Consider the following 12,937-nt stretch of genomic DNA (forward strand, 5'->3'; position numbering starts at 1 on the left):
ATTTTATACTTCTGCTTGTAGCCTCATGGTTGCAAGATGACTGCTCTGCCACCACATCCACCTTCCAGAGAGGAAGAAGTGGAAGGGAAAGAGGGAAACAGGATGTGGCAGCTAAGTCTACCTACTTTTTAAAAATTTCCCTATCCAGCAACTTCTAAATATATTTCATTGGCCATAATTATATTGTGTTTACTAGTCATATGCTTGCTCCAGAGAAATAAATGTTGTATTAGTGAAGAAAGAAAATAAAGTGGCATCAATATAAACTCAGCAATATTGATCACAGATCCTTAAAGTCTTACTCAAATAGTCATTTTCTCTAAGGAGATGTCCTGCAGCCTCTCAGAAAACTATCAATGCCTTTCGTTCCTAGGCTGATATTTTTGTTTATTTTCATAATTATCTCACTTTTCCTTAAGTTCTGGAATTTCATGGTCATTTTTGTACCTTCTAGTGCAGCATGCACAAAGAAAATATTTAGTATACATTTGAATAAGTTTAACTTTATATATAAGGAGGGTAAAGAGAGCTATTTTCCGCACTTGAGCATGATTATATTCCACTGTAGCGAAAGCATGACTACGGTAACTTGATCAAAGATGGGAAAACTCCTGCCTTTGGTCCAGAGATGGTCTATAGACTGTTTTTGTGCATTCCATCAACTAAAAATAATTGTTATATTGTATAGGTTTAAAAAAAAATAAGTCAAGTATATGCAGCAGAGACTATGTATCCTACAAACCCTAAAATATATACTATCTATTCTTTTACAGAAAGTATTTGCCAACCCCTGAGATAGATAAAAATTTGCTATATTTCTCTTTTTTGGACTTGCGTGTAATATATTATTCAAGGATCTAGTTATATTATCCCAGAGTTACTGCAATCATAATTATCCTTTGAAACTGTGTATGTGAGAAAACATGCCAGCCTGCCCCTTCTCCTCTCAAGAAAACCAAATGTCCTACCCATGACACAGAGAAACTGATGTTAAAACTCCTATAGAACCCCTTATTCAAACTTACAAACTAAATACACAGGTATGAACTAAATTCTAATTTTTTTATGATTTTTAAAGGAATAGTGCTCTCCTGTCATATACAAATTGTTAAGAAAAAATAGATGGGCGTTCTCAAGCAACAATATGCGTGAAGCCCAATGAATTATATTTCTCCCATTCAGTCACTAGATTACACTAGTGTGGTCTAGGTTAAATGAAGAAAGCAGTCTTCACTGTGTTCACTCTGCTCCATAACCTGACTAAATTATGCAAGCTAATGATTTGGGGAAGTATCAATCACGTAAAAGTTGTTTCATTTTAATGTTGTGTAAAGTATTTTTTTAAATTATCTTAATGTTGTATAGAGTCTTCCTATAAGTTCAAGAAACACATGGAGCAATTTTGTCTTGCTTGTCAATAAAGTCCCTAGGGTGTATTGCAGTGCCTGGGACATAGAAGGGGTTTTATAAGCACTCATTATGCGTGTGTGTGTGTGTGTGTGTGTGTGTGTGTGTGTGTGTCTACCTTCCCTTCATCTCAAGGTAATGAAGTCTTGTTTCCATTGTCATATATTCTACTACTGATGAACTGATTATTATACAGAAGTGAAGATGTTTTACTTCTTCCATATAAAGTCTACATTTTACATAAAAATTAATAGTCCTGGAGAATAATACATAAAGCTAGTGAAATGTAGAATATTGCCATGATTTTTGATGTCAACTATATAGTCATTAATGAAATCAGGCTCAATACTGAGTTGCTCATGTTGCCTCTCTTCGACCAGATTTCCTTTCCTATAAACATTGCATGTCTTCAAATTTGATTGATCTCTTAATTAAAAAAAGCCATGTATTCCCAAGTAAAATGAAGGTACATAAAAGTACGCCATAAAGGTTCAGAATAAACTAATCAGACTATCAATGCACTCTATACTGATGTATATTATAGCAGAAAATCTCAGAAAATAAACCAAACAAGTTCCTTGCAGAGCCTAGGAACTTTTATATTTCAGTGAGAAAACATACTGTGTAAATGAAAAAATGAATGACAGAACAGAAATAGCACAACGTTCTGAATTGCAGTATCCCTTAAGATAAATAAACTGCATTAATATTTTCTTCCTTAAAACAACCTTATTAATTTAGTATCATAGAAGCACTTTTTTCCAAAAGCTATGTGCAGTTGGGCATCAGTTGAAATAGCACAGGTATAATTATCACACTTTCAATTTGGGGAACATTTTACTCCCTTAAAAAATTCCAAAGCTCTTATGGAAACAAATTATAAAAGCACCTATTATTGGTTCTGAACTATCTAAAATTTCTGGGAGAAAAACAAGGAATTCTTTTCATCTAGATCCCAACTCAGAAATTTTATCTTATGCACTTTTAGTCACTGAGTTTCTGTTTACAGCATATAAAATATTCACACCAGAACAAAGGTCCCAGCGTTAATAAGCCAAACTGCTGACTGGCAGCTGAGCAAGTAGCAGAGGCCAGAGTCCACCTGAACTGTTCATATTCTTACAGATCAAGTTCAGATCTGATCTGCCTGAAATTCCTTTAAACACTGATTTGTCATAGCAGGTAGCTGACGGGGTCTACCCCTGAAGACCGGAAACATGCATTGTGCCATCCAAAAGGCAGAAGCACTGGACGGGGCTCACTTGATGCAGGTCCTCTGGCATGACGGTGCAGAGTCGCTCTACCCGGCCATATGGCTGAGAGACAACTGCCCGTGCTCTGATTGCTACCTGGATTCTGCAAAAGCACGAAAACTTCTCATCGAAGCTCTTGATGTGAACATTTGTATGGAAGACTTGACCTTTGACAGAAAAAAGGTAATTATCTCAAGATGAATTCTCCCTTCTCTCTCAAGTTAAATAAAGGGGCTAGTCTACAACAATTTAAATAACTATTTTTCATTTGGTCGTATATATAACTATATATGAAGCCATGTTTGTATAGTGCTTGGTGCAGATTAAGTGTAATCAATATATGCAAATTTCTGCTACTATTATTACTATAATTATTATTACTACTTCTGTTTTTAATAAAATTTACAGTGTTGCTCATTACTCTTTTAGTGAGTGGCAACCTTGAAGACAGGATCAAAATATTTCTACAATAAAAGCAATGCTTCTGGGCCTCAGTTCATTCATTTGTAAAACAGATATACAAACAGCACTTTCTCATAGAGATGTTGTGAGGATTCACTGAGAATATAGGTAAAAGTGTTTAACAGTGCCTGGCATACAGTGAGCACTCAAAAAACAGTACTGACTAATAAGTTTTAGTCATACTAATAGGTAGATGTGCAAGGCTTGTTCTGGGCTTCCCAAAAGCGCAGCTCTCAAAGCAACAAACCAGATGTGGCCTCCACCCTTTACTTCTCTCTTCCAGATTTACCGGAATTCCTATCACTCTCCAATCCTCATCTCAGCTTGAGGATGTTACTCCTGGGTTTTACTGCTTACTAGCTGTATGACCTAGAAATATTATTTAATCTTGCATTCCTCCCCTAATGGAATTCCTATCACTCTCCAATCCTCATCTCAGCTTGAGGATGTTACTCCTGAGTTTTACTGCTTACTAGCTGTATGACCTAGAAATATTATTTAATCTTGCATTCCTCCCCTAAAAAACAAAAAAATAGTAGTACCTCCTCTCTGGAGTTGTTATGAGGATTAAATGAGATATGTCTCCAGTGCTTGTTATATAGTAAGCACTCAAAATAGTATTATATTTGTTATTATTATTGTCCTCCTCATCATTATTATTTCTAATACTTTTGGAAGGAATATTATTTGATATCTAGCTTCAGTCATCACAGAAAGTTTGAGGACCACAGGATTAGAGGATATAGGACAAAAATAGCCAGATTCTATTTCTTGCTTGCTATTTACGGGCCTGCGACATCAGATGTATCCCTTTGGCTTGCAGTTTCCTTGTTTTCCAAAAGCCTAAGCTTACTCTATGTCTTTAAAAAAGAAGGAAAAAAAAGGATACTTGGATTCCCTGATTATATCAAATAACATTCAATAACAGAGCAACACTGAAGAACTGAAGTAGATAGAAACATAATATACATATAGATGATACTTGCTTTTTTGTTGTAAGGTATATATCACATGGCCGGATGAGCATTACAGTGAATTCGAAGCTGACTGGCTGAAGAAAAGGTGCTTTTCGCAGCAGGCGAGAGCAAAGCTCCAAAGAGAGTTGTTTTTGCCAGGTAACCCTGACAAGGCCTTCAATGTCTTTTATTTTTATTTATTTATTTTTTCTCTGTTTTATTGTTCTCTATGGGCCCCCCAGTGTTCAATGTCTTTTAAAATATAATTTTGCATCCCAGTACCAGCCAGCCACCAAAAAAAAAAAAAAAAATTCTTTATAGTAAGTATCTTATAGTAAGAAATTTGCTTAGAACCAAATTAAACCTTTGTGCTTTGATCAGAATATTATCATAATTTATGTGAAGTGTTTAAAATGTTCCCAGCAAAGATCATTTGGGGAGAGATGAAAAAGAGTATAGAGACATTCCACAGGGGAAGGGACAAAAGTGAAACAAACTTGTACCTTGTCATCTAAAGCTCCATACTGTTCATTACAATGGAGCTGGATGAACTAGAAGAGGACTTGCCCTTTTGAACAGTCTAGTCTAAGGCCAGAACAGCACAAGTCAACAAAGCAGGAAATCATAAGCTGGAATCCACAGATGACACTATGTGATCAATGAACCCATAAAATGGTACGCACAGCATTGACTATGCATGTGAGTGTGCAAGAACATGTGTGTGTGCATGTACACACGTGCACACAGATATACATGCATGTCCAGACACACTTGTCTGGGGAGAGTGTACGCAGGTCTTAAGAGAAATCTGTGACTAGAAAAATGTCCAGAAAAGCTGCAAAGGATAGATTCAGTAGAAAAAGAGGACTTTATTGTTGAGCTGAGACAAAATAAAATAAATACTTAAAATAGGTGAAAGATTCTTTTTTAAATATAACTTTAGGAGATACTCAAAATAGAGCTCAAGCAGAGGCACTGGTGAGGGTTGAGAGGTGTTTGCTGTTTATTTTCTACTTTGAAGATTTGTTACAAGAGACTATGTGGGTCGAAGGAAACTGAAAAACATGATGATTATTATGTATTTATTAGAAACTTAAATTCTGCAAACACACTAACAAGGGAAATTTTCCTGAACTTTCTTTCCATTATTAACCAGATATATGAGACGCTGTGCCTTAAACAACTGACCAGCCTTGTTGAATTTTGTAACACCTTTCCTGGAGATTCTGGGTCATATACTAAGACAGATTTTACCTTACTCCCTTATACCTTTCAAATCTGAAATACTCAGACATGTGTAGTAGCTCCCCATGGTTTTAAATGCTAGACTTACAATAGTTTACTAGGTGTGGGGTTGTTACTAATGAATCAATGTGAATCACATAGCTTCACCTCTTCTCATGGTTCTCAGTAATCGGATGTGATATTGTCTTCTTCCTCTTTAAGCACAGACCAGTCTTGTCAAGAATTAGGTTCCTCTATTCCTTTAGTCTCACCATTCTGATATCTGACGTGGTTTTGATCTAGTTCTTTCTTTCTAAACCACCAATCCATTTTTATCTTTATCTAGCTGGTTGAATCTAGGTGAGTATACAAGGAGAGTTTTTTTGTGGTTTTTTGTTTGTTTGGTTGGTTTTTTGCCTTCCTCCAATGAGTGCATTGCTAGATTCTTCAAGGACCTTTATCTAGCTGGTTGAATCTAGGTGAGTATACAAGGAGAGTTTTTTGTGGTTATTTGTTTGTTTGGTTGGTTTTTTGCCTTCCTCCAATGAGTGCATTGCTAGATTCTTCAAGGAGTCTCCAATTATATAACTTAGTAGCAATTGTCTGGGTCAAATAGCAGTATCATGAGTGTATTATTATTTTTTATTTATTTTAGATTTCTTCTGCTACTCAAAATATTTTTCCTTAACTCTGCCCTAATTTTGTAATCCTGTTGGATTTTATTTTCATTTCCTTCAAGTTCTTCTGCTGATTATTTCAGGAAATAAAAGCCAACTTTTTATTATTACAGCTTAAGCTTTTAAGCATTGTAAAAGGATATGGCCACCCCCCACCATTAATATTTCTTGACGAGAGCAGTTTTATAGCTTACATTTCTTAGTTCTATCATGCAGTAGCAAAATGGAAATGATACTATACTCAGTTAAGTAGTGGAAAAAACCGGTCACAATGACAGGCTGCAATCGTGAATAGTATAAAGAGAATTGGCTGCTATTTAGACACTGGAAAATATTTTAATGGTTTAAAACAAGATCGGATTTTTAAAATATAATCTCAAGCTGTGCAGCTGATGGATAAAAGAAGAAATTAATGGGCCATTTTTGGAATATTGGTCCTATGGCTTTTTGCCTGCAGAATCTGATATCATATTTTACTGTCATTGCATAGTTTCAAACATTTATACTCCAGAGCATGTAAACAAACTCAGTTACATTTGTGAAAGGAGTTTGTTTTTTAGTCCCAGTGGCAATGTTTTCTCTTCTGCTCTTTCCTTAGAATGAGGTCTAGAGGCTTTTTAAAATCTGGAATCAAGATGCAGACCACTTTTCCTTGATCTTCCCCTGGGACTAGCTATTGAACTCAAATATGAAAAGACAAAGGATAATCAGCCAAAAAGCTCCTTTCATAGAACAGTCACAGCTGGAAAGAAGACATGGATCGCACATATATTTGGCAACATTTTTGTGCTGGTGACTCTTATACCAAGATAAAAAAGACATGGATTCTGTCCTCAAGGATTTATCAAGACTAGAGGGAACAGTAGCTACAAAAACAAATAAATATAATACACTATTTTAAGTACATTAAAACCACACATAGAGGGTTAATGATGACATAGAGGAAGGAATTTGAAGAGATGAAAAATTGAGGTAATGTTTGTGCTGGGTTTTGAAGACACAACCAGTTTGTCAGACAAAGAAATTAAGGAAATTCTCAACAGAGAAAAAGACATGTAGAAAATCACAGACGTAAAATAACGGGATGGGTTTAGGGAACTGCAATTAGTTTAATGCTGGTGAAGTTAAAATTGTTAGGCAACAGAGAAGAAAGAAGAGGCCAAATCTACTTGGTTCTAAACCCACAGGCAAGGAAGAGTTTTCCTAACACAGAGCTCAGGTATCCCATCCCATTAGTTCCCCAGGCTGGTTCTCTTCCTGTAAGGACAGAGAAATGAGTTCAAAATTTTTACATGTTTAAAATGATTGTCTTAATTTTTTAGTATTCATTTTACATTTTTGGTGTTGTGTCTTTCTGATTTTGATCAAATTAATATAATTTCTCAAATGCCTACAAGTTCATGAACTCTCCTACACTTTGTTTTTCTTTTGTATTTGCCCCTTCTCCAGTGTGCTTCTTTAGTTCTTGGTTTGTATTTATCTTTCAGAAAAGAGTAAAGTGATAAGATCTATGTTGTAAAAGACCTTGGTCGTGGCTGTGAGGTGTTAACTGGGAACAGAGTGATCAAAGCATAGGCTAGAAATAGTCCCATTAGAGACAATGAGAGCTTGAGAGGCAGAGAGGATGGGGTAGAATATGGGAGACACACATGCGTGTGTAGCACAGGAGGTTGCTGGCCCTGTTCTCTAATCTCTACCAACTTAAAACCTGACTGTGGAGGCCTAGCTTGTGAACATTTCCAAACACATGGATAAAAACTGAGAAAGTGAATAGAATATTAGAAACATGAATTTTTTATGCAAATTGTATTTCAGCTTCTATGTGAAATCTTGAAATAATTGTATACTCATTTTTGTGACTAACTGTGAGATGCGAAATTCCCAATATATAATTGACAGGACTAAAAATGGAAAAAATCAATATACAGTATGATCTTATATATAAGAACTTAGGGGGCCGGCCCGGTGGCGCACTGCTACAGTGCGCCGCTTGGGAAGCACGGTGGCGCTTCCGCCGAGGGTTCGGATCCCACATACAGACCGGCCGCTCACTGGCTGAGCGAGGTGTGGGCGCGACACCGAGGGTTGCGATCCCGTTGCTGGTCACGAAAAAAGACAAAAAGGAAAAAAATATATATATATATACATATATATATATATATATAAGAACTTAAATATTTGTACTTTTTATCAACATTCAATATCAGAATAAATGAATATTTGTTTTTTCCTATCTCTTTGAATTGGTACTAAAATATTTTTTTATTAATATCTTTTTTTTTCTTTTGTCTTTTTTTTTGTGACTGGTAAGAGGATCGCAACCCTTGGCTTGGTGTCGCCCGCACCACGCTCAGACAGTGAGCGCACCAGCCATCCTTATATAGGATCCAAACACGCAGCAGGAGCACTGCTGCGCTCCCAAGTGCCGCACTCTCCCGAGTGCGCCACAGGGCCGGCCCTCTATTAATATCTGACTTTAATAATATTTCCTATTGAAAATTGAGATTTAAAAAGGTGTAATTTAAAGAATTATTTTTTTCACATGGAGGCAGTCTGCTCAGTTTTCTCAGCAATCCAGATACTACCTTGCACAGTCAAAAAATAACATTTTCCCTTACTTCCATATGCCCCTCTTACAGCAGAATCCATCTTTACCATGTACTTAATCAGATTGTTACCGAGCAAGGTCTTGCTGCCTTATGCATTCAGAAGCCAATACCATGGCACTGATTTTGTGAGAGAAGAAAAGGCTTTATTGCAAGGTCCACCAGCAAGGAGACAGGAGGCAAGGTTCTCAAATCTGTCTCCTCAAACCAGGGCCTGGATGGATTCTTGAAGGATCAGTAAGGATCAGAGATTGGGGATTGGCTGCCTCCTGTTCAAATCACATGGCAAGACAAAGGGAGATTGGCTGGGCTAGAGTCAGGTCATATGACTCAGGCAAGGGGCTGATTGGTTGAGCCTGAATCCAGTCCTTCCGTGGAGAATTTTCAGGTTCCTCTGCTGCCTGAGGTCATCTGGAGGGCAGGATCTTTCTCTCTGCATGTGTTCAGCTTACACCCTGCAAGATAAGCTATAAAATAACTTGAGGTGAGGAAATAAAATCAATTTCAACTAGTTTCAGATGGTTTCAAGATTATAAACCTCCGTCTATAGCTATAACTCCCTCCTTTGTTTCAAAGTCACATGCCACATGAGGAAGTAAAAACTCTCAAATAACTGTCAGGACCCTGTAGAATATTTGCCTTGCATGTGTCAATAAAAAATATAGCTCCCTTTTCTTGCAAAGAACCATGTGTTTACTTGAAGATGAAGATTTTTATTATAGCACAAAGAACAGAGTTGGTTTACTGCAGAGGTCATTTTTACATAAACATGCCAAAAAGAAAAATCACACGCATTTTTTAACTAGCAAGTAATGTACATGATAAACATGCCTAACACCATGTGATGTTTTACCCCCCATCTTTTAGCCTTTTGCCCCATCCCACACCCATTTTTGAACCCCCAGAGGTGGGAGTCTACTATGCACATCAGGGAATGAGTGAAGGTATTTGTTTAACATGTTATTTGGTGATAGTAAAAAAAGATCTGGAAGATTTTTGTTGTTGTTGTTGTTTTGTTTCAGTCTGATTTAGAATGTCCCGACTGAATCAGGGCTGCCAGGTCAGAATGGCTTCTGAACAGCTCTGTCCAAACAGCTGCCTCAGAGCAATTAAACTACCAGGTCATCTCCCAAATGTATTCCCTTCCCAAGAGAGACCTAATAAAGGCTCTTTCCCTAAGGTTGCCTGGGTTTATAGGCTAATGCACAGGTGGGAGAATAGTCCAAAGGCTTTGCATGGCTAAGAAGCAAGTCTTTATACTGTTTTGCTTGTCATGTGCAAAATGGACCTATTGACTTTTGGGAAATATTTTCAGTTTTCATAAAATGAATACAACTATCTCAAATGCCTGTGAGTATATGAATGTATACTGTGCTTCATTTTTCCTCTGTGATATGTTGATGTCTTTCAATGTGTCCTATTCTTCTCTGAATTATATATCATTCATTGTTCCTACATAACTTCTTCATTGTACTTGGTAAACTCAGGCATAATATTTAAAGGGTCTAATGTCCCTTGATGGGATGGGACTGCCCTTGTTCTGTCAGTCAGCCCAAGATGGGAGACTCAGAGCCTGGGAAGTGCCCCACAGTGACCTATACTCTTAGCAGATGCCGTTAACCTGGAAGTTGTTCCCACAGCCATCTGCAAAGTTTTTTATTTCAATTGTAAACTCTAAGCAAGCTTCTCTTCTTCTTGCCTTTTCTTACATCCACCCATACTTCCAGCTAGAAGACATAACCATGTGCTCAGAGATAAATATTAAAAATAAGGCTATTTTACAATTGGATACATTGTAGAATTTTTGTAAAGTCTGTGCACTATATCTGTTACTTTAAAATATACTTGAGATATATTAAATATATTCTTTTTCAAAAATAACTTCCTTATTATTTTACAACTTCATAAGGCAAATAATGTTAGTACTAATGAGACCTTAAGAAGCCTTTTTAAAAGACTTGAAAAAGTTTGAGGATATTTTTGAGTACCTAATGCAAATCTTTTTCAAGGAAGAATTATTACAGTTCATTCTCTTTTTATATTTTTTTCAGTATAGTTGCCACATCGAGAATTAAGGAAAATATTCTAACTTTTTTACTCTTGGAAAAGTAATTTTCTGTAGTTATGCTAAAGTAAATTTCTTTTTTTTTTCAAACAGGGTAAAAATAGAGTAGCTTTCCTCAATGAGTGATGAGCTTCCATTTTTTACAAGCTAGGCTTACTGTTTTTTGCAGCCCAAGAATTAGTTTTATAACATTGGCAGTTGAACTGCAAATTTAGAATGTATAAATTTAGAAAAGTCTAAAGTGTGGCAATGTCAAAAAGCGAAGTTGGATTACTTTATAAGCTGCCTTCACATTTACCAAACCTACACATAAGGGATAAACTTAGTCTGCCAGTTTTGCTAGTGTCTATGCATCAGGAGATTCACCAGTCCCTCCCCCGACCCCACCACCGAAAAAAGAGGATAACTGATTCACAGCTATTAACTCTCACTTCTAGTTCCACTTTGCTTCTTCAAGATGGCAGAACATAGAACTACAAGATCTTAGTTTTGGAATGACGGTTATCTTCATCGTACTTATTTTTATTTTTTTTAAATCCCAGACCCAAACTTTCAAATGTTCCCATGGAATAGCTGTGGGCTATCCCTACAGGAGAAAAAATAGATTTAAAAAAAATGATGTTGCTATTTATGCATTCTGTTAATTTGCCTAATTTCTAGCTGAGCAAATTAAATAAATAGTGTTTAAGTTCTACTCCACTCAATGAATTCTCTAATTTTACTCATTTCCTTCTTCTTAAAATTCTGTATTTTTCTCAATCCAGAACTTTGCTCTTAATCAAAAGGACAGTACTGCAGTGAAATTAAGAGTGCCCCTGGCCCTAGACCTTGGTAGGTCTGTGATCTTGAGAATTAACTCAACCTTTCTATGCCCCAAAATCTTTATGCACAGTAGGGATAATAGTAGTATCTACCTACCTTATTGAGTAGTGCAATGTTGGGTGAAGGGCAATGTTTCACTGTGCATATTAATTCACTTTTTCTTCACAAGGTTTCCTTGAAAGTGGTTGTAAATAACTAGAGACAGCAGCCCTGAGAGGTTCCTTGATCCTCTTGAATAACATGTCAGGTTTTTTTGTTTGTTTTTTAATGTGGAATCCTATTATTGAAATTCTTTTCTCTTTGTCTCCCATTAGCTTTTCAAGTTTCCAAACACATTGCCTGTTGGCATAGAGAAGAATGATATTTAAACAGGTTATGGGGGGAAAGATTATATGGGTTGTCCCTCTTGCCAACAAGTTAGTCATGGCCTTTAGCATGTCATGTCTCGATTACTGGAATAACGTGGCCTCTCTGTTCATATCCAGCTTGCACAACACTACAGGGTAACCCCCCTGAAGCCCACAATCATCTCTCCTCTCCCTCTGCTCTTTTACCTCATTGTCTGCAGGGTAAAGTTCAAGGTCTTCACTGGGGCTTTCCAATAATCACACAGCGTGGTGCCCCCTCCACAAGCATGTGGACTCCTACTTATATCCAAGCTCTTCCTGCTTCCTGAATCTCTTATTCCATTCTTTGTATCTGGTCAAACTTCACCTACTCATCCTAAAAGGTCTACTCACAACCCTATGAAGCCTTTTACCAATGATTATACCCTATATTGATACTTATCCCTAAGCCAAACCAGAAAATATATATAGGAAAGAAAAGAAGCCCAGAAAATTGACATAATTTCACTAGTGACACTAATATGCAAGGCTATAATATAACAGTGGAAAAGTGTACATTTTTTAAAATGAATTTTGTTAGAATGTGTTAGGAGAAAAAGTGAAAGAGTATATGTAATATATCAAGAAAATTCTTTCCCCCTGAAACAACACACCGTAGTATTATGAAAGGAACACAGGCTTTGGAGTCTGCAGAGCTGGGTTTGACTCTGCTCTGTGACCTTGACTTAGTTTCATAAATGATCTGAGCTTCACTTGTACATATGTAAGAGATGTGATGCCTCTCAGCTTTGGGGTATGAAGAATAAGGAATAGATTGTAAGCTCTGTGCTTGGCTCAAAACCTGCTAGATCCTTTTCCTCTCCTGCTTCTCTCCTATTTAGAGAGCCATGAGCATGGCAGAGGCACAGTAAAGAGCATTTGGGTAGACAGGAGAAACAACCATGGCATTATAATATCTTATGCTTCAATTCCCCTTACATGAAGAATAATTATATTACATTCCTGATTAAAAACATGATAGTGTCTCAAAGGCGAACTATTGCTATGAAAGGATGTTAGTGGGCCGGCCCGGTGGCGCACTGCTACAGTGCGCCACTTGGGAGTGCGGCGGTGCTCCC

General features: G+C 36.9%; 1 protein-coding gene across 1 annotated transcript in view; it reads left to right on the plus strand.

Moving 5' to 3' along the window:
• BBOX1 (butyrobetaine (gamma), 2-oxoglutarate dioxygenase (gamma-butyrobetaine hydroxylase) 1) overlaps nt 1–12,937 on the plus strand; it is a gene marked incomplete at its 3' end in the record, with an annotated part of 56,945 nt that overhangs the window by 10,545 nt on the left and 33,463 nt on the right. The window contains exons 3-4 of the mRNA XM_008589774.1: nt 2,587–2,843; nt 4,123–4,237. Coding sequence (XP_008587996.1) covers nt 2,625–2,843; nt 4,123–4,237 — 334 coding nt within the window. The remainder of the gene's footprint in view (nt 1–2,586; nt 2,844–4,122; nt 4,238–12,937) is intronic.

The sequence above is a fragment of the Galeopterus variegatus genome, unplaced genomic scaffold (assembly GCF_000696425.1).
Source record: "Galeopterus variegatus unplaced genomic scaffold, G_variegatus-3.0.2 Scaffold5649, whole genome shotgun sequence".
Taxonomy (NCBI): Eukaryota; Metazoa; Chordata; class Mammalia; order Dermoptera; family Cynocephalidae; genus Galeopterus; species Galeopterus variegatus.